Source organism: Mobula birostris, chromosome 6, assembly GCF_030028105.1.
Source record: "Mobula birostris isolate sMobBir1 chromosome 6, sMobBir1.hap1, whole genome shotgun sequence".
Lineage (NCBI taxonomy): Eukaryota > Metazoa > Chordata > Chondrichthyes > Myliobatiformes > Myliobatidae > Mobula > Mobula birostris.
In genome coordinates, this window is record NC_092375.1 from 99,173,525 (window position 1) to 99,195,785 (window position 22,261).

General features: G+C 48.8%; 1 protein-coding gene across 1 annotated transcript in view; it reads right to left on the bottom strand.

Moving 5' to 3' along the window:
* esd (esterase D/formylglutathione hydrolase) overlaps positions 1-22,261 on the bottom strand; it is a 99,531-nt gene that overhangs the window by 10,547 nt on the left and 66,723 nt on the right. The window contains exons 6-7 of the mRNA XM_072260930.1: positions 12,402-12,521; positions 1,603-1,701 (exon numbers count right to left, since the gene is read on the bottom strand). Coding sequence (XP_072117031.1) covers positions 1,603-1,701; positions 12,402-12,521 — 219 coding nt within the window. The remainder of the gene's footprint in view (positions 1-1,602; positions 1,702-12,401; positions 12,522-22,261) is intronic.

Sequence of the window (22,261 nt, forward strand, 5' to 3'; positions counted from 1 at the left end):
CGATCCTTGATGTGAACGTAGTGAAACCGAATAATAACAACTCTTGGTTTAGAACCTACGGTTGGTTTGGCAAAAGGAATACGGCAGGCCTGGTCAATTAATAGAGGGGTATCCAAGATTTCCAGTCCAAACACGTCCATTAAGAATTGACAAAATAATTTAACCGGATCCCTCTTCTCAACGCCTTCAGTAAGTCTGATTATCCGCAAATTTTGTCTCCGGAAGCGATTTTCAAGGTCGATAATCTTGGATTCATAACGTTCCAACATTTGAGATATCGAAGATAAATTTTGCTCCAAGGTTTCAGTCTTTCAATCCCTTCACTGAGCAGCTTCATCGAGTTCTGAGATTCTCGTTTGTTGTTGTTCAAATTCGAGTCTAAATGACCTAAGATTATCTTCAACCGTCTTTAAAACTCCTTCCATTGCTGAAAACCTGTGGTTAAATTTTTCATCTTGACGGTTGAATTTTTCACCTAGAAGGTTCGAAATTGTGTCAAAAGTTAATGGGATATCCGTAGATGATTTAGGGTCTCCATTCTTTCTTTCCTTGCCGTCGGAATCTTTGCTGTTTTTAACGTCGCTTCATCTGAGAATTGCCATTTCCAACAACTTAAAATCAAAGTTAAAAAACTGTATATAAACCCTTTAGTGTAGGTTTAAAGAAAATGAATAAGGGTGGTTACAGGTTTAAAAAAAAGTAAAGGGAATGGAGCAAAGCCAAAGTGTACCTTACTCCATGAGCGCCTCCTAGAAAGACCCCTACATCATAATTAACGGCAAGGTTTCACTGCAGTCCCCAACTTCCTTCAAACAAACGAAACAGAGTGCAAGTTATGGAACATTGGGAATGGAGACTCCTTTTAAGTGACATTCAGCCTGATGTTGAAAAGCTGATATCACATCAAGCCCATCCATCTCACTGAAAGGTGAAAAAGCAATGAAGTGAGTACTTGGAAAACTAATGTATGCTCCAAAATTGTAAATGAAAATTGTTTTTACTATAATTAAATAATTTTATTTGTAGCTTTACATTTTATTTGTAATTATTTGTCACTTCTTTGAACATGTAGTTCCTATTTTCTTTCGCTGTGCATTGTAAATCAAAATTCTTTATCGTTTTCATGTAATGGCCAGAAAGAGAGAGAGATGTGCTGGGGGTGTAGTCTGGGAGCCAAGGAGACAATAACCGAAAAAAAGATTTGGGTATCATGGGTTCAGAAGGTTACAGCCAAATGGAACTTGCTTAGATGGGAACCTTGGTTGGCATGGGCCATTTGGGCCAAAAAGCCTGTTGCCTTTCTGTATGATTCTATGATTCAGAAGTCTTGTTGAGCTTGAAAGTAAAATGCAGCCTATGGCTCTGAGTTGGACAAGTACCGCAAACTTAGTGCATCCCACAGTTCAGAAGGGACCATGATTCTCACACACAGGCTGCTGCAGGAAATTGGACACTCTTGTTTGAATCAAAGAGCGTAATCGTAGCAAGTGGGACCCTAGGTGTTCTAAGAGGTGGGGAAATGATTCATGGTCCCAGAGCCTTGAGAGATCAAAGATTCAACTGAGCATGAAAGTGAAAGTCAGGTTTACAAATTTGGCTTACCTCCCACTTGGTTTTATCAGATCCTAGGTATCCAGTAAATGCTTTCTGGCCCCAAGGGCATTGCACAGGATTGCAGACCGGAGACAGGGCTGACAGAGACTGCCCACAAGTTATCAGGTAACAGGAACCAAGAGCAGAAATACGAGTTAATACTCATCTTCTCTTTTCAGTGCTGTTGTATATAAGCTTTACCACATAGCTGCACAATTCGCACTTTGTAATGTCACACATTACTGCAAAATCCAACTTGATAATTTACAACATTCACTAACATTTAATAAAATATAAAAACCTGGAAATAAATGGAGCGAAGTTAAGATGGTGCTAAATGGCGACTCCTTTGCTTGCATCTTTGGAAACAGCTCTATTTCTGTTTTTAATATCTTTATTTTTCCCTTTCAGGGGTCTTTTGAAGACCCTGACCTGGAGTTACACACTGACTTTGGTTCTTTGAAGGAATGGGACCCGCTCTCAGGGTTTCATAACTGGCCGTTGTTCGGCACACCAAGGGCTCGGCCTAAGAATCCGGCACGGATTTGGAAGCCTAGGGTCTCAGGGCTCTGGAGACGGGTGGATCGAGGGTCGGTGTCATGGCAGGAGACCCATGTGTTGTCGGGGGAGTCAGAAAATCTGCTGCTGTGGGCCTGAAGACATGGGATCTTTGCGATCTTCAGGCACAGAGATTGAAAAAAGTGATGTAACAGACATTTAACATCGTAAACCAGCGAGTTGTTATTTCTCCCTGCTTGCTGGGAAAATAGGGACACCTTTTTCTCCCTTATTAGGGAGACAGAGAACCCACAGAATGTTGAATTCCGGGTGAAACGTGAAGTCTTTGGGGGTAACTGCAGGTCTGTGTCTTTGCTAATGCTTTGCTCACGCTTGAGTGCTCGGTGGTGGTGCCGATGATTGCTGTATTTTTTGCCGGTGTGGGGGGGGGGGGCGGATTGTTGATCACTGCCGCTTACATGCAGGAGGGAGGGGAGCTGGGGAGACTTTGGGGTTACATTTAACTATTGTTCATTCTTTGGGGCACTTCTCTGTTTTCGTGGATGTTTGTGAAGAAAAAGCATTTCAGGATGTGTATTGTATACATTTCTCTGACATTAAATTGGTCCTTTGAACCTTTGAACTTTGACAGTTGTTACCTAAGGCAGCATGTAGAGATTTGGTACTTTTTTGGAGGTTTTATATGTTTCTGATATTAACACTTGCTAGAATAGTTCGTATTTGTAGTTCATAAAGTTGCAAATGTTTTAAGTCTTTTTCTTTAAATAATGTTTATAATTGTTGTTAATAATGTACTATTTTCGTTCTGCATTCTGTCAGCTCTAACCAGCAGCTTTCGGCATTTAAGGACTAGGGAAGGACACCTTCAGCGTGGTCCACCACCACCACTGTCTTGCAGCAACAACCAGGTTCAAGTGATCTAACTGCTCTGTGGTAGGATGTGGAGAGGTGGCGAGGTACAGTGCTGCATACAAAGTCTCGACAAGGATGAGTGCAGCCACTTGGTGCTGAGATGCGGGGTTCAGGACCATATCTTGAGTGTGACTACACCTGCTTCATGCAATAAGAGGCTGTCCTCACATCATCTGCTGTTGGATGTGTATCTCTATGTACATTGGTGAAAATTGTTGCTTACTATAGCAACAAGATCATTTCCTGAAGAGAAAGTCTGGGTATTTGCATGACAGACGACATCCAATATAAATGTGTAAATCAATGACGAGTGTAAATCAGTGTGAGGTGTTGCAGTTTGGGAAGTCAAATGTACACAGTTGATGGCAGGACTTTTAACAGCATTAATGTGTAGAGAGATTTTCGGGTCCAAGTCCACAGCTCCCTGAATGTGGCAACACAAGCATTCAGAGTGATAAAGATGACTTGCTTCTCTTCGTTGGTCAGGGCAAATAAGCATGAGAGTCTGGAAGTCATGGTGTAGCTCTATAGAACTTAGTTAGACACCACGTAGAATATTGCATGCAGTTCTTGACACACCATTACAGGAAGGGTGTGAAGGTTTTGGAATGTGTGCAAAAGAGGTTTACCAAGATGCTGCCTAGATTAGAAGGTGTGAGCTATGAGGAGAGGTTGGACAAACTTGTGTTTTCTCTAGAAAGTCAGAGGCTGAGGGGAGACCTAATAGAAGAGTTGTTAAATTATAGAGGCATTGAGTAGACAGTACAAAAACAGTATGGAAATGGCACATACATAAGAATATTGCTTTAAGGTGAGAGGGCAAAAGTTTAAAGAAGATGTGCTGGGCATTTTTTTAATACAGACTGCGAGGTGTCTGGAACAGGCTGCCATGGTTGGTGATGGAAGCAGATACAAAAGTGGCATTCAAGAGTTTTTAGACAGATGTGCCACCAAGCTGGGATATGGATCCCATGCAGGCTGAAGGGAGTCATTTAATATTGTATCATGCTGAGCAAAGACACTGTGGGCTGAAGGGCCTGTTTCTGTGCTGTACTGTTCCATATTCTCAATGAGGGAAAGGTCAGAAGAGCACAATTCCAGAAAGAACAAGAAAAAAATCGCAACAATATTGATCACATCCACTCGGCATATCCCCACAAATTACAGTACAGTGCAAAAGATAAAACCTGGGAGTGTGGGAGAGTGTGGGGGGGGGGTGGAGAGAGAGATAGAGAGAGAGAGAGAGAGAGAGAGAGAGATGGGGAGAGAATGGGAGAGGGAGAGTGGCAGAGGAAGGGGGAAGTGGGAGTGGGGGAGAGAGTGGAAGTGGGAGAGGGAGAGTGGGAGAGGGAGAGCGTGGAGCGGGAGAGGGACAGAGAGAGTAGGAGAGTATGAAAAGGGAGAGTGCTAGTGGGGCAGAGGGGAGAGGGAAGAGGGGGATGGGGAGAGGGGGAGATGGGGAAGGGGGAAATGGGGAGGGGGGATAGGGATAGTGGGAGAGGGAGTGTGGAAGAGGGAGAGCAGAAGGAGAGCCAGAGAGTGGAAAAGGGAGAGCGAGAGAGGGGGAAGGGAGAGTGGGAGAAGGAGAGTGCGAGAGTGGGAGAGGAAGAGAGGGAGAGTGGGAGTGGGAGAGGGGTGGGGGGAGAGGTTGAGAGGGGGAGAGAGGGAGAAGAAGAGAAGGAGAATGGGAGAGGGAGAGTGGGAGAAGGAGGGGGAGAGGTGGAGAGGGGAGAGGTGGAGAGGGGGAGAGCAAGAGGGGAGTCTGGGAGAGGGAGAGGGAGAGTGGGGAGCGGGAGAGGGGGAGAGTGCAAAAATGGAGAGTGGGAGTGGGGCAGAGTGGGAGAGTGGGAGAGCGGGAGAGGAACACGGGAGGAGGGGGAGAGGGGGAGAGGGGGACAGGGAGATGGGGAGTGGGAGAGAGAGAGTGGGAGAGGTGGGGGAGAGGGAGGGGGGAGAGGGGGAGAGGGAGAGTGGGAAAGTTGGAGTCAGAGAGTGAGAGTTGGAGAGGAGGACAGGGAGAGGGGGATTGGGGGAGTGGGAGTAGGAGAGTGAGAGTGGGAGAGGGGGAGAGTGGGAGGAGGAGGGGGAGAGGGCGAGTGGGTCAGGGAGAGGAGGAGTCTGGGAGAAGGAGAGGGAGAGAGGGAGAGGTGGGAGCGAGAGAGGGGAAAAGGGAGAGTAGGAGAGTGCGAAAAGGGAGAGTAGGAGAGTGCGAAAAGGGAGAGTGGGAGTGATGCAGAGTGGAGAGGGAAGAGGGGGAGGGTGAGAGGCTGAGAGGGTGACGGGGAGAGGGGGAGAAGGGGAGGGGGAAGAGGAGGAGAGGAGGAGAGGGGGAGAGGGGGAGAGGGGGAGAGGGGGAGAGGGGGAGAGGGGGAGAGGGGGAGAGGGAGAGAGGGGGAGAGGAGGAGAGGGGGAGAAGGAGAGCCAGAGAGTGGGAGAGGAAGAGAGGGAGAGTGGAAGAGGGAGAGCGGGAGAGTGGAAAAGAAAGTGGAAGAGGGGAAGAGGGAGAGCGGGAGAGAGAGAGCGCGAGAGTGGGAGAGGAAGAGAGGGAGAGTTGGAGTGGGAGGGGGGGAGAGCAGGAGAAGGAGAGTGAGAGTGGGAGAACTGGAGAGAGGGAGAGATGGAGAGGGTGAGAAGCAGTTTGAGAGAGGGAGAGTGGGAGAGGAGGGGAGAGAGGGGAGAGGGGAGGGGAGGAGAGGGGAGAGGGGAGGAGGGGAGAGAGAAGAGGGGAGAGGGGAGAGGGGAGAGGGGAGGGGGGAGAGGGGAGGGGGGAGAGGGGAGGGGGGAGATGGGGAGAGGGGGAGATGGGGAGAGGGGGAGAGGGAGAGAGGCAGAGGGAGAGTGGGAGAGTGGGAAAGTGATAGAGGGAGAGTGGGAAAGTGGAAGAGGGAGAGCAGCAGAGGGGAAAAGGGAGAGTGGGAGGGTGGTAGAGGGGTAGAGGGGAAAAGGGAGAGTGGGAGTGGGAGAAAGCGGGAGAGGGGGAGGGGAGAGGGAGAGTGGGAGTGGAGAAGGGCTGCAGAGGGGGAGAGGGGAAAAGGGAGAGTGGGAGGGGGAAAGATGGATAGATGAAGGGGAGAGAGGGGGGAGAGGGGGGAGGGGAGAGGGGGAGAGGAGGAGAGGAGGAGAGGGGGACAGGGGGAGAGGGGGAGAGGGGGAGAAGGAGAGCCGGAGAGTGGGAGAGGAAGAGAGGGAGAGTGGAAGAGGGAGAGCGGGAGAAGGAGAGCGGGAGAGTGGGAGAGGAAAAGAAAGTGGAAGAGGGGAAGAGGGAGAGCGGGAGAGAGAGAGAGCGCGAGAGTGGGAGAGGAAGAGAGGGAGAGTTGGAGTGGGGGGGAGAGCGGGAGAAGGAGAGTGAGAGGGGGAGAACTGGAGAGAGGGAGAGATGGAGAGGGAGAGAGAGAGGGACAGCACTAGAGGGAGAGGGTGAGAAGCAGTATGAGAGAGGGAGAGTGGGAGAGGAGGGGGGAGAGGGGAGAGGGGAGGGGAGGAGAGGGGAGGGGAGGAGAGGGGAGAGGGGAGAGGGGGAGAGGGGGAGAGGGGGAGAGGGGGAGAGGCAGAGGGGGACAATGGGAAAGTGATAGAGGGAGAGTGGGAGAAGGAGAGCAGCAGAGGGGAAAAGGGAGAGTGGGAGTGGGGGAGGGTGGGAGAGGGGTAGAGGGGAAAGGAGAGTGGGAGTGGGAGAAAGTGGGAGGGGGAGGGGGAGAGGGAGAAGAAGGAGAGTGGGAGAGTGGGTGAGGGAGAGTGGGAGAGTGGGAGGTTGGAAAAGGGAGAATGGGAGTCGGGGAGAGTGGGAGAGGAAGAGGGAGAGTGGGAGTGGAGGAGGGCTGGAGAGGGGGAGAGGGGAAAGGGAGAGTGGGAGGGGGAAAGACAGATAGACGGAGAAGGGGAGAGAGGGGAGAGAGGGGGAGGGGGTGAGGGGGAGAGGGAGAGAGGGAGAGAGGGAGAGAGGGAGAGAGGGAGAGAGGGAGAGAGGGAGAGAGGGAGAGAGGGAGAGAGGGAGAGAGGGAGAGAGGGATTGGAAAAGGGAGAATGGGAGTGGGGGATAGTGGGAGAGAGGGGGAGAGGGAGCGGGGTGGGAGATGGAGAGGGAGACAGAGAGGGGAGGGGGAGAGTGGGAGGGGGAGAGTGAGAGAGGGAGAGTGCGAGAAGGAGAGTGGGAGAGGGAGAGTGGGAGATTGTAAAAGGGAGAATGATAGTGGGGGAGAATGGGAGAGGAAGAGACGGAGAGTGGGAGTGGGAGAGGGGGAGAGGGAATATGGGAGAGTGCAAAAAGGGAGTGGAGTGGGGCAGAGTTGGAGAGGAAGAGGGGCAGGGGGGAGGGTGAGAGCGGGAGAGGGGGAGAGAGGGACAGAGGGGGAAAGGGAGAGTGGGAGAGAGAGAGTGGAAGAGAGAGAGGGAGAGGGAGAGTGGGAGAGGGGGAGAGAGAATGGGGTAGTGGGAGAGAAGGAGAGGGGGACAGGGAGAGAGGAGGAGAAGGGGAGCAGGATTGGGATTGGGACAGTTGGAGAGTCTGGGAAAGGGGCAGGGGGAGAGTGGGAGAGGGACAGTAGAAGAGGGAGACTGGAAGAGAGGGGGAGAGGGGAGAGGGCAGAGGGGGAGAGAGGGAGAGGGGAGGGGAGGGGGAGGGGGAGCGAGAGCGGGAGATTGGAAAAGGGAGAATGGGAGTGGGAGAGGAAGAGACGGAGAGTGGGAGCGGGAGAGGGGGAGAGAGTGGCAGAGTGGGAGAGAGGGAGAGAGGGAGAGAGGGGGAGAGTTGGGGAGGGAGAGTGTGGCAGTGGGAATGGGAGCAGTGTGGGAGAGTGTGCGTCAGAGTGAGAGAGTGGGCGAGGGCGAGGGGGAGTGGGAGAGGAGGTGTGGTAAAGGGTGAGAGTGGGAGAGGGACAGTAGAAGAGGGAGAGAGGGGGAGAGGGGTAGAGGAGGAGAGGGGGAGAGGGGAGAGGGGAGAGGGGAGAGGGGGAGAGGGGAGAGGGGAGAGGAGAGAGGGGAGAGGGGTAGAGGAGGAGAGGGGGAGAGGGGAGAGGGGAGAGGGGAGAGGGGAGAGGGGGAGAGGGGAGAGGGGAGAGGGGAGAGGGGAGAGGAGAGAGGGGAGAGGGGAGGGGGAGAGGGGGAGAGGGGGAGGGGGAGGGGGAGGGGGAGAGGGGGAGAGGGGGAGAGGGGGAGAGGGGGAGAGGAGGAGAGGGGGAGGGGGAGATGGGGAGGGGGAGCGAGAGCGGGAGATTGGAAAAGGGAGAATGGGAGTGGGGGGGAGTGGAAGAGGAAGAGACGGAGAGTGGGAGTGGGAGAGGGGGAGAGGGAGAGTGGCAGAGTGGGAGTGGGAGAGAGGAAGAGGAGCAGAGGGAGAGGGAAAGTGGAGAGGGGAGGTGGAGAGGGCGAGAGGGGGATGGGGTGGGGGAGGTGGGAGAGGGAATGCGAGGGGAGTGGGAGAGGGAGAGGGGGAGGGGGAGAGGGAGAGGGGGAAAGGAGAGGTGGAGGGGGAGAGAGGGAGACTGGGAGGGGGAGAGTGGGAGAGGGAAGAGTGGGAGAGTGGGAGAGGGCACAGTGGGAGAGTGGGAAATATGGAGAGGGAAGGGGGAGATGGGAGGGGGAGGGGGAGAGGGGAGGGGGAGGGGGAGTGGGGAGAAGGGAGAGGGGAGGGGGAGAGAGAGGGGGGAGAGAGAGATGGGAGAGTGGGAGTGGGGGAGGGTGGGAGAGGGGGAGAGGGGAGAGAGGAGAAGGGAGAAGGGAGAGAGGAGAGGGGAGAAGGGAGAGAGGGGAGAAGGGAGAGAGGAGAGGGGAGAAGGGAGAGAGGAGAGGGGAGAAGGGAGAGGGAGAGGGAGAGAGGGAGAGAGGGAGAGAGGGAGAGTGGGAGAGTGGGAGTCGGGGAGGGTGGGAGAGGAAGAGGGGAAAAGGGAGAGTGGGAGTCGGGGAGAGGGGGAGGGGGGAGAGGGGGAGAGGGAGGGTGAGGGAAAGTGGGAGAGGGAGAGTGGGAGAGTGGAAGAGGGAAAGCAGGAGAGGGAAAAAGTGTGAGTGGGAGTGGGGGAGGGGTAGAAGGGAAAAGGGAGAATGGTAGTGGGAGAGGGGGAGGGAGAGAGCGGGAGAGGGAGAAGGGGAAGGAGAGGGAGAAGGAGAGTGGGAGTGCGGGAGATTGGAAAAGGGAGAATGGGAGTGGGGGAGAGTGGGAGAGGAAGAGAGGGAGAGTGGGAGTGGAGGAGAGTTGGAGAGGGGGAGAGAGGAAAAGGGAGAGTGGGAGTGGAGGAGGGTTGGAGAGGGGGAGAGGGGAAAAAGGGGAGTGGGAGGGGAAGAGATGGAGAGGGAGAAGGGGAGGGGGAGAGAGAGGGGGAGATTGGAAAAGGGAGAATGGGAGTGGGGGATAGTGGGAGAGAGGGGGAGAGGGAAGGGGGTGAGAGATGGAGAGGAGGGAGGGGAGGTGAGGGGGAGGGGGAGCGGGAGAGTGGGAGGGGGAGAGGGAGAGTGGGAGATTGGAAAAGGGAGAATGATAGTGGGGGAGAGTGGGAGAGGAAGAGACGGGGAGTTGGAGTGGGAGAGGGGGAGCGGGGGAGAGGGAGAGTGGGAGAGAGGGAGAATGGGGGAGAGAGAGAGTGGGGCAGAGGGAGAGTGGGAGAGAAGGGGAGTGGGGGAGAGGAGCAGAGGGAGAGGGAGAGAGTGGGAGGGGGAGTGGGGGGGAGAGGAGAGGAGCAGAGGGTGAGGGGAGTGGAGCAGAGGGAGGGGGAGAGGAGCAGAGGGAGAGGGGGATAGGAGCAGAGGAAGAAGGGGAGAGGGGGAAAGTGGGGGAGTGGGAATGGGAGCAGGGGTGGGAGAGTGTGCGTCGGAGTGGAAGAGTGGGAGAGGAGCAGAGGGAGAGGGGGAGTGGGGGTGGGAGAGGGCAAGTGGGAGAGGGTGAGTGGGTGTGGGAGAGGGAGAGAGTCTGAGGGGGAGGGGGAGGGGAGAGTGGAGTGGGAAAGGGGGGAGGGGAGGGAGGGGGAGAGGGGGAGAGGGGGGAGGGGGAGAGGGGGAGAGGGGGAGAGGGTGAGGGAGAGCGGGAGATGGAGAGTGGGAGAGTGGGGAGCGGGAGATGGGGGAGCTGGAGAGGGAGAGAGGGAGAGCGGGAGAGGGGGAGAGGGGTTGAGGGATTGAGGGGGTGAGGGGGAGAGGGATATCGGGGGAGTGGGAGGGGGGAGAGTGGTTGATGGGAAGGGGGGGGTGAGTGGGAGAGGGGGAGACTGGGAGAGTGGGAGGGGGAGTGGGGGAGCCAGAGAGTGGGAGAGGGGGAGTGGTAGAGGGGGAGTGATAAAGGGGGAGAGTGGGAGAGTGGGACTGGGAGAGAGTGGGAGAGGTGGAGAGGGGGAGGGTGATGGGGAGAGTGGAAGAGGGAGAGAGTGGGAGAGGGAGAGGGGGAGAGCAGGAGGGTGATGGGGAGAGGGGGAGAGAAGGTGGGAAGGGGAGGGGAGGGGGAGAGGGGAGCGGGGGAGAGAGTGTGAGAGTGGGATAGGGAGAATGGGAATCTGAGAGGGAGAGAGTGGGAATGGGAGAGTTGGAATGGGATAGTGGGAGAGGGAGAGTCGGAGGAGGGCTGTGGTTGTGTGGGAGTGGGATAAAAGGGGGCTTGTTTTGTTCTGATCTGTGTTTTACTGCACAGCGTGTGGGCACTAGAATGTGTTATGATACTTGTGGGCTGCTCCCAGCACTCCTCTAAGTGTATTGGTAAAACAAATGACGCATTTCAATGTTAAATAAATCTGAATCTGTTGATGCAAACACAAATGTAAACATTGACATTTGAAACAGGAAAATAAGTTTCCCTAGCTGATTAGTTTAAAGATTAGATTTATTTGTTACATGTACATCAAAACATACAATGAAATGTGTTGTTTGTGTTTGCAACTAATGGAGTCCAAGGATATGCTGGAGGCAGCCCACAATTGTTAGACCACAACAACATTAGACATAGGAGCAGAATTAGGCCATTCAGCCCATCAAGTCTACTCTGCCATTCCATCATGACTCATCCTGGATCCCACTTGACCCCATACACCTGCCCTCTCACCATATCCAACTGATCAGGAATCTATCAACTTCCACTTTGAACATGGACTTGGCCTCTACCGCAATCTGTGGCAGAGCATTCCAGATTCATCACTGTTTGGCTGAAAACAATATTCCTCCTTACTTTGTTGTAAAAGATCACCTCTCAGTTTTGAGGCTGTGCCCTCTAGTTCTAGACACCCCCACCATAGGAAACACTCGCTCCACATCCACCTTATCTCGTCCTTTCAACATTCGGTAGGTTTCAATGAGATACCGCCCCCCACCCACCCATATTCTTCTGAATTCCAGCGAGTACAGGCTCACAGTTGCCAAATGCTCCTCCTATGTTAACCCCTTCATTCCCGGAATCATCCTTGTATTGTTGCCATGCTTCCAGCGGCAACACAGCATGCCCACGTCTTATTAACCCTTATCCACATCTTTGGAATATAGGAGGAAATTGAAGCACCTAGAAGAAACCCGCATGGTCACAGGGAAAATGTACATGTAGCTTACATGTAGCAGCAGGAATTGAACCCTAATTGATTTTACAGGCAGCGCTGTAAAACATTGCACTAATTGCTTACATTGCAGTTTTGCCTGTGCCTTCAATGCTTGTTCTGATTTTCTGACATATCCCAAAGATCAGTAGTTTAATTGGCCAGTGTAAGTTGTCCCTAGCATGTAGGTGAATTGTGGAATCTGGGGTGGGGGGAGCCAGTTAATTGGAACGTGAGGAAAATGAAATGGGGTTAATGTGGCTGATGGTCAGCAGAAACGCAGTGAGAAGGGCCTATCTCTGTGCTTTACGACTTGATCACACTAACTAGGCAGCACACAACATAGGGAGATTTCAGTTCGTCAGCCCTATCAAAGGAGGGGCCAGATAGCCATTGTCCAGGCGCAAACTTTGTTTAAAGGTTCTAACCCCGAGAAATCATAAGCCTGCTCCATTTCAACCCAAAAGACGAAAGGTCAGTGTACAAACGGCAATGTGCAAAGCACAGGAACAGGTCTTTCAGTCCACAATGTTGTACTGAACTGATTAAATGTCCAACTAAACAAATCTCCTCTGTCTACACAATGTCCATATCTTTACATTTCTTGCACATTCATGTGCCCAAGAGTCTCTTGAGTGCCCCATTGTGTTTGCCTCCACTACCTCATCAGGCAATGCATTCCAGGACCCCCCCCCCCCAATCTGTGTGTTAAAAAAAACCCCTTTGAACTTAACCCCTCTCACCTCTTGTATTACTGAAAACTGCTGTTATGTTTCACAATATAGCAACAACTGTGGTAAGGAGGTACCCCATGCTATCCAAGGATTGATGGGTTTGCAGAACCTGTTTACTTTATACCAAAGGCTAGAGTGTTCATACCTTGTACTTTCCAGGGTTTTTCAAGGCACACACTAGAGCTCCATGACCGCCCATTGAGTGGCCAAAGATAGACTTCTTCTCAGGGATCACAGGGAAATTAGCGTCAATGAGAAAAGGCAACTGGAGAAGAAGACAGTAATTAGCCATTTAAAGATGAAGAATCTTAATCAAGACATGCTGATACCCAACAGCAACAATGTTAACAACAGAGAGGTACACTTCACATCTGCCTGGATAGAAAATTTAGCTTTAAAATGTTTTGCTCATTAAAATGAATTTTATTGGGGTCACCAAAAGAATGGCAGCGTAGGAAAAGGTCTCTCGACAAAAAAGAATGTAAACTGCCCCAAAGTTGAAATTAGACAAATATTTAGTATTGCATAACTATATCAATAAAAAGGGGCAAGTAGAAGAATGAAAAGTCCGCTCAGAAGGCTGATAAATATAAAAAGACACAGCAAGATGAGGGGCGTAGTTCCCCCACGGCTAGCCAGGATGGAGATAATGTGGAAGAATTGGTGAATCTGACTTTGATTCTTAGAGAAATTTGTGATTTCTGACAAGATATCAACAAACAGCTGGAAGATATTAACGGAGAAATAGGAAAAACTAATCTGAGGTTAGATGAAGCCGAAGTGAGGATTGTAGGGACTGAGGAGAGGCTGCAAAACGCAGAGGAGGCGATAGGAGAAATGCTGAAGCTACAAGAACAGCTCCAGTGGAAGTTAATAGACCAAGAAGGCCGCTCAAGAAGGGAAAATGTGAGGATCTATGGAGTTCCCGAAGGAGCTGAAGGTAAACCCGGACTGGTGATTCCCTTCGTGGAGAAGCTGCTTAGAGAGAACCTTGACATACCAGACTCAAAAGACCTACAGATAGAAAGGGCCCACTGTGCGTTGGCACCACAACCCCCGGCAGATGCCCAGCTCAGATCAATTTTAGTCAGACTTCTCATTTGCAAAATGAAGGAAGAAGTGCTTAAGATGGCATGGCAAAGGAAAGGCTTCATGTGGAACCACTGGAAAACCAGTTTAGACCACGATTACGCATCGGGGATCCTTGCCAGATGGAAGGAATACGCAGAAACGCGGAGGGTCCTGAAGGAAAACAACATCAGATTTCAGACCCTGTATCCAGCTCGGCTAAGAGTCTTTTACGACAAAGGGACAAAAATCTACGCTACAGTGGAAGAGGCAACGTTGGATCTAGTAGTTCGGGGGCTACCCATAAAAATTATCACCCAACCGGAGTCGTTACTGGAGAAGATTTGGCGGTCGACATGGCAGCCAGTGCGGCAAGGACGCTCCACTAGAACCAGAGTGTCAAGTTATAAGGAAAAGCTGCAAGTATTCAGACGCGAACGTACAGAGAGTGCAGAATAATTGAGAAATGTCTGAAAAGAGTAAATCATATTTAAAGGTAAAATGAAAGCTGATAATTGAAAATAATCTTGACAGAATAACTTGAATGATAGCAATATGGTCGAGACATAAAAAGGAGAGAATTCTCTATGACTGTTCACACTGCGGGGGGCCCTCTAACACAGACTGGAGATAGGGGTTATCCCTCTGAACTGAGGCAGGTCAGTGCTCAGGCCTCACTGTTGGAAGTCGGGAAAAATTTTCAAATGTTCTATGTTCAAAAATGCCTAGGGCTTGGTTTTATATTCTGGTTTACTGTTGAGAAGGGATTGCTTTCTGTTGGTTTAGAAAAGGAGAGTGTTTTTTTTCTATTACAGAAAAATGCAAATTGAACTGCTAAAAAAAATTTCCTATAATGTAACTGGTGTTTTGAACCCAATTAAGACAATAAGACAAAGGAGCAGAAGTTGGCTGTTCGTCCCATCGAGTCTGCTCTGCCATTTTATCATGAGCTGATCCATTCTCCCATTTAGTCCCATTCCCCTGCCTTCTCACCATAACCTTTGATGCCCTGGCGACTCAGATACCTATCAATCTCTGCCTTAAACACACCCAATGACTTGGCCTCCACTGCCACCCATGGCAACAAATTCCATAGATTCACCACCCTCTGGCGAAAAATATTTCTTCGCATTTCTGTTCTGAATGGGCGCCCTTCAATCCTTAAGTCATGCCCTCTCGTACTAGACTCCCCCATCATGGGAAACAACTTTGCCACATCCACTCTGTCCATGCCTTTCAACATTCGAAATGTTTCTATGAGGTCTCCCCTCATTCTTCTAAACTCCAAGGAATACAGTCCAAGAGCAGACAAACATTCCTCATATGTTAACCCTCTCATTCCTGGAATCATTCTAGTGACTCTTCTCTGTACCCTCTCCAACGTCAGCACATCCTTTCTTAAATAAGGAGACCAAAACTGCCCACAGTACTCCAAGTGAGGTCTCACCAGTGCCTTATAGAGCCTCAACATCACATCCCTGCTCCTATACTCTATTCTTCTAGAAATGAAAGCCAACATTGCATTCGCCTTCTTCACCATCGACTCAACCTGGAGGGTATCCTGTATGAGGACTCCCAAGTTCCGTTGCATCTCAGAACTTTGAATTCTTTCCCCATCTAAATAATAGTCTGCCCGTTTATTTCTTCTGCCAAAGTGCATAACCATACACTTTCCAACATTGTATTTCGTTTGCCACTTCTTTGCCCATTCTTCTAATCTATCCAAGTCTCTCTGCAGACTCTCTGTTTCCTCAGCACTACTGGCCCCTCCACCTATCTTCGAATCGTCAGCAAACTTAGCCACAAAGCCATCTATTCCATAATCCAGATCACTGATGTACAATGTAAAAAGAAGCGGCCCCAACATGGACCCCTGTGGAACACCACTGGTAACCGGCAGCCAACCAGAGAAATAACATTATGTCTAAATTGAAAAAAGAGAGGGCACAAATAGCTTTCCTTCCGGAAACGCGCATGAGCCAGTCCGAACATGCAAAACTAAAAAGAATGGGCTTTAAACATGTATTTTATTCATCATATAAATTGGGCCACAAAAGAGGAGTAGCTACTTTAATATCAAGTGCTCTTAATTATGAACATATTTCAGAGACTAAAGATGGACGATTTGTAAAAATTACAGGAAGAATAGAAGGTACTGAAATAACATTGTTGAATGCTCCACCAGGTTGTGAATGGTCATTCTATAGACACATTTTTGACCTAATGGTCAGCTCCCAAGGGTTAGTAATCTGCGGAGGGGATTTTAATATTAAGTTAAACCCTGCATTCGTCTCTTCAAGAACAGTTATTCAGAATAAACCTCTGACTAGGAAAGTGAAAATGGTGCAAGGGGGAGGGATTCAAATTTCTGGGGCATTGGAACCAGTTCTGGAGGAGGTGGGACCGGTACAAACAGGACAGTCTGCACCTGGGCTGGACTGGAACCAATGTCCTAGGGGGAGCATTTGCTACTGTTGTTCAGGAGGATTTAAACTAATGTGGCAGGGGAACAAGTGCAGAGAGACAGAGGGGTGTAAAATGAGGGTAGAAGCAAAAAGTATTAAGGTGAACAGTAAAAGTGGCAGGCCGGCAAATCCAGGGCAAAAATCAAAAAGGGCCACTTTTCAACATAATTGTCTAAGGGCTAAGAGTGTTGTAAAAGCAAGCCTGAAGGCTTTGTGTGTCAATACAAGGAGCATTCATAACAAGGTGGATGAATTAAAAGTGCAGATTGTTATTAATGACTATGATATAGTTGGGATCACAGAGACATGGCTCCAGGGTGACCAAGGATGGGAGCTCAACATTCAGGGATACTCAATATTCAGGAGGGATAGACATTAAAGAAAAGGAGGTGAGGTAGCATTGCTGGTTAGAGAGGAGATTAATGCAATAGAAAGGAAGGACATTAGCCGGGAGGATGTGGAATCGATATGGGTAGAGCTGCGTAACACTAAGGGTCCCCCACCCTGCTCTCATGACTATACCCCTTCCCCACACAAAACCACCACAGTGGGCTTCACAGCTGAACAGGTCAGAAGACAGCTGAAACGTCTCAACCCAAGCAAGGCTGCAGGACCGGATGATGTCAGTACCAGGGTGCTCAAAGCCTGTGCCCCTCAGCTATGTGGGGTACTTCCCCATGTATTCAACCTGAGCTTGAGGCTCCGGAGGGCTCCTTTGCTGTGGAAGACGTCCTGCCTCGTCCCTGTGCTGAAAACGCCACGCCTCAGCGGTCTCAATGACTACAGACCAGTGGCATTGACCTCCCACATCATGAAGACCCTGGAGAGACTTGTTCTGGAGCTGCTCCGGCCTATGGTCAGGCCACACTTAGATCCCCTCCAGTTCGCCTACCAGCCCCGACTAGGAGTTGAGGATGCCATCGTCTACCTGCTGAACCGTGTCTACGCCCACCTGGACAAGCCAGTGAGCACTGTGAGGGTCATGTTTTTTGACTTCTCCAGTGCATTCAACACCATCCACCCTGCTCTGCTGGGGGAGAAGCTGACAGCGATGCAGGTGGATGCTTTCCTGATGTCATGGATTCTTGATTACTTGACTGGCAGACCACAGTACGTGTGCTTGCAACACTGTGTGTCCGACAGAGTGATCAGCAGCACTGGGGCTCCACAGGGGACTGTCTTGTCTCCCTTTCTTTTCACCATTTACACCTCGGACTTCAACTACTGCACAGAGTCTTGTCATCTTCAGATTTCTGATGACTCTGCCATAGTTGGATGCATCAGCAAGGGAGATGAGGCTGAGATGGGGCTACGGTAGGAAACTTTGTCACATGGTGTGAGCAGAATTACCAGGAGCTGGTGGTAGACCTGAGGAGAGCTAAGGTGCCAGTGACCTCTATTCCCATCCAGGGGGGCAGTGTGGACATGGTGGAGGATTACAAATACCTGGGGATATGAATTGACAATAAACTGGACTGGTTAAAGAACACTGAGGCTGTCTACAAGAAGGGTCAGAGTCATCTCTATTTCCTGAGGAGACTGAGGTCCTTTAACATCTGCCAGACGATGCTGAGGATGTTCTACGAGTTTGTGGTGGCCAGTGCTATCATGTTTGCTGTTGTGTGCTGGGGCAGCAGGCTGAGGGTAGCAGACACCAACAGAATCAACAAACTCATTCGTAAGGCCAGTGATGTTGTGGGGATGGAACTGGACTCTCTGATGGTGGTGTCTGAAGAGAGGATGCTGTCCAAGTTGCATCCCACCCACTACATAACGTACTGGTTCGGCACAGGAGTACACTCAGCCAGAGACTCATTCCACCGAGATGCAACACAGAGCGTCATAGGAAGTCATTCCTGCTTGTGGCCATCAAACTTTACAACTCCTCCCTTGGAGGGTCAGACACCCTGAGCCAATAGGCTGGTCCTGGACTTATTTCCTGGCAGAATTTACATATTACTATTTAACTATTTATGGTTTTATTACTATTTATTATTTATGGTGCAACTGTAACGAAAAACAATTTCCCCCAGGATCAATAAAGTATGACTATAACTATGGGGCAGAAGACGCTGGTGAGAGTTGTGTATAGGCCACCTAACAGTAGTAGTGAGGTTGGGGATGGCATTTAACAGGAAATTAGAAATGCGTGCAATAAAGGAACAGCAGTTATCATGGGTGACTTCAATCTACATATAGATTGGGTGAACCAAATTGGTAAAGGTGCTGAGGAAAAGGATTTCTTGGAATGTATGCGGGATGGTTTTCTGAACCAACCTGTAGAGAGCAGGCCATTCTAGACTGGGTACCGAGCAATGAGGAAGGGTTAATTAGCAATCCTGTCATGAGAGGCCCCTTGGGTAAGAGTGACCATAATATGGTGGAATTCTTCATTAAGATGGAGAGTGACATAGTTAATTCAGAAACAAAGGTTCTGAACTTAAAGAAGGGTAACTTTGAAGGTATGAGATGTGAATTAGCTAAGATAGACGACAAATGATACTTAAAGGGTTGACGGTGGATATGCAATGGCAAGCATTTAAAGATCACATGGATGAACTACAACAATTCTTCATCCAGTTTGGCAAAAGAATAAACCACGGAAGGTAGTGCACCCGTGGCTGACAAGGGAAATTAGGGATAGTATCAATTCTAAAGAAGAAACATACAAATTAGCCAGAAAAAGCAGCATTCCTGAGGACTGGGAGAAATTCAGAGTCCAGCAGAGGAGGACAAAGGGCTTAATTAGGAAAGGGTAAAAAGATTATGAAAGAAAGCTGGCAGGGAACATAAAAACTGACTGTAAAAGCTTTTATAGATATGTGAAAAGAAAAAGATTGGTTAAGACAAATGTAGGTCCCTTACAGTCAGAAAAAGGTGAATTGATCATGGGGAACAAGGATGGCAGACCAATTGAATAACTACTTTGGTTCTGTCTTCACTAAGGAGGACATAAATAATCTTCTGGAAATAGTAGGGGACCGAGGGTCTAGTGAGATGGAGGAACTGAGGGAAATACATGTTAGTAGGGAAGTGGTGTTAAGTAAATTGAAGGGATTAAAGGCAGATAAATCCCCAGGGCCAGATGGTCTGCATCCTGGAGTGCTTAAGGAAGTAGCCCAAGAAATAGTGGATGCATTAGTGATAATTTTTCAAAACTCTTTAGATTCTGAACTAGTTCCTGAGGATTGGAGGGTGGTTAATGTAACCCCACTTTTTAAAAAAGGAGGGAGAGAGAAACCAGGGAATTATAGACCGCTTAGCCTAACATCGGTGGTGGGGAAAATGCTAGAGACAGTTATCAAAGATGTGATGACAGCACATTTGGAAAGCGGTGAAATCATCGGACAAAGTCAGCATGGATTTGTGAAAGGAAAATCATGTCTGATGAATCTCATAGAATTTTTTGAGGATGTAACTAGTAGAGTGGATAGGGGAGAACCAGTGGATGTGGTATATTTAGATTTTCAAAAGGCTTTTGACAAGGTCCACACAGGAGATTAGTGTGCAAACCTAAAGCACACGGTATTGATGTGGATAGAGAATTGGTTGGCAGACAGGAAGCAAAGAGTGGGAATAAACGGGACCTTTTCAGAATGGCAGGCAGTGACTAGTGAGGTACTGCAAGGCTCACTGCTGGGACCCCAGTTGTTTACAATATATATTAATGACTTAGATGAGGGAATTAAATGCAGCATCTCCAAGTTTGCGGATGACACAAAGCTGGGCAGCAGTGTTAGCTGTGAGGAGGATGCTAAGAGGATGCAGGGTGACTTGGATAGGTTAGGTGAGTGGGCAAATTCATGGCAGATGCAATTTGATGTGGATAAATGTGAGATTATCCACTTTGGTGGCAAAAACAGGAAAACAGATTATTATCTGAATGGTGGCCAATTCAGAAAAGGGGCGGTGCAACAAGACCTGGGTGTCATTATACACCAGTCATTGAAAGTGGGCATGCAGGTACAGCAGGCAGTGAAAAAGGCGAATGGTATGCTGGCATTCATAGCAAGAGGATTCGAGTACAGGAGCAGGGAGGTACTACTGCAGTTGTACAAGGCCTTGGTGAGACCACACCTGGAGTATTGTGTGCAGTTTTGGTCCCCTAATCTGAGGAAAGACATTCTTGCCATAGAGGGTGTACAAAGAAGGTTCACCAGATTAATTCCTGGGATGGCAGGACTTTCAAAGACTGGATCGACTAAGCTTATACTTGCTGGAATTTAGAAGATTGAGGGGGGAATCTTATTGAAATATATAAAATTCTAAAGGGATTGGACAGGCTAGGTGCAGGAAGATTGTTCCCGATGTTGGGGAAGTCCAGAACGAGGGGTCACAGTTTAAGGATAAAGGGGAAGCCTTTTAGGATCAAGATGAGGAAAAAGTTCTTCACACAGAGAGTGGTGAATCTGTGGAATTCTCTGCCACAGGAAACAGTTGAGGCCAGTTCATTGGCTATACTTAAGAGGGAGTTAGATATGGCCCTTGTGGCTAAAGGGATCAGGGGGTACGGAGATAAGGCAGGTACAGGGTTCTGAGTTGGATGATCAGCCATGATCATACTGAATGGCGGTGCAGGCTCGAAGGGCCGAATGACCTATTCCTGCACCTATTTTCTATGTTTCTATGTTTCTGTGAATTCATTGATGGAGGAGCTGTGAATTATTCTTTCCCTCATTCAGCTTTTTCAAGGATAGACTTTTTTTTTATATTTAACACAGATAGATTCAGGATAAAAGAGCATAATATTGCAATAATTGATCTGTCAGACCATAGCCTAATCTCTATGTCTCTAATTCTGGAAAGGAAAATAAGGAAAACACTATGGAGGTTAAATTCACATATACTCAATTACCCGAAAGTAATGGAGAAATTAAGGAGAGAAATCAAAGAATACTTAGACCATTATGACATGGGAGAAACATCACCAGTGATCTTAAAGGATACATTGAAAGCTGTACTGGGGGGGGGGGGAATTATTTCCATTATTACACACATGAAAAAATTCAATGCACAAAAATTAAAAGAGGCTGCTGTCTAAGCTGCAAGCCATCTTGGTCAATGTCTCCCATCCACTACATAATGTACTGGGTGGGCACAGGACTACATTCAGCCAGAGAGTCATTCCACCGAGATGCAGCACAGAGCATCATAGGAAGTCATTCCTGCCTGTGGCCATCAAACTTTACAACTCCTCCCTTGGAGGGTTAGACACCCTGAGCCAATAGGCTGGTCCTGGACTTATTTCATAATTTACTGGCATAATTACATATTACTATTTAACTATTTATGGTTCTATTACTATTTATTATTTATGGTGCACCTGTAACGAAAACCAATTTCCCCCAGGATCAATAAAGTATGACTATGACTAAAATTAAAACAACTTTAAGTTGTAGATAGCAACAAAATTAGTTCTAATTTAAAACAGGAAATTAAGAAAGTGCAAAGTGAAATTGATGGTATTTCAATACACATTGGAAATTCAAAGAAACTTTCTTTACCTGAGACAAAAGAATTATGAAGTGGGAGGAAAATCAGCTAGAATATTAGCATATAAGTTACGTAAACAACAAGCAGACAGTTCATAAAATAAAGAGTCCAAAAACAAAGCTTGTGGAGAATACAACAGGGAAAGTTCAAGAGAGTTTTGAAACATATTATCGACAGCTGTACTCTCAACCCCGGGCCTCCAATGAGCCCTATATAGACACTTCCCTGAATTCTTTAGATCTACCCAAGCTCACAGATTTACAAAATGAATGCCTATTAGAACTAGTAACTGCAAAGAACTGAACACGGCCATCCCTAGATTTACGGCCGGAAAGTCTCCAGGCTCTGATTGGTTTACCTCAGAGTGGTACAAATTGCTGAAGTCACAGTTAGTTCCATTATTACTTCACACCTTTAATTGGATCTTACAGAAAGGAGAAATCCCACCTTCCTGGAGAGAGGGAATTATCTCGGTATTCCTAAAGGGGGTAAAGATAAGGGGGTAAAGAAAGGGGTAAACTAGAATGTGGTAATTACTAGCCAATCAGTGTTGTTAATTTGGACTACAAATTATTTACATCTATATTAGCTTGTAAACTGGAAAAGCTTCTACCTGGCCTCATCCACTTAGGCCAGACTAGATTCATTCAGCAAAGTCAAACTCAGGACATCATAAGGAGAACTTTACACATACTAGTACAGGTTATTAGGAATGGGACAGAGACAATGGTAGTGGGATTAGACCCTGAGAAAACTTTTGATTCAGTTAGTTGGGTATTCCTGTACAGAGTGTTAAGAAGATTCTGGTTTCAAGAAAAGTTTATTGAAGTAATCCAGACTTTATATGACAGCCCTACAGCTCAAATTATGATGATTGGGGACCTCTCTGACTTTTATTTTAGAGCAAGGAACGAGACAGGGATGCCCAATTTCTTCTCTCCTTTTTGCACTATACATTGAACCTCTTGCCCAGCTAAGA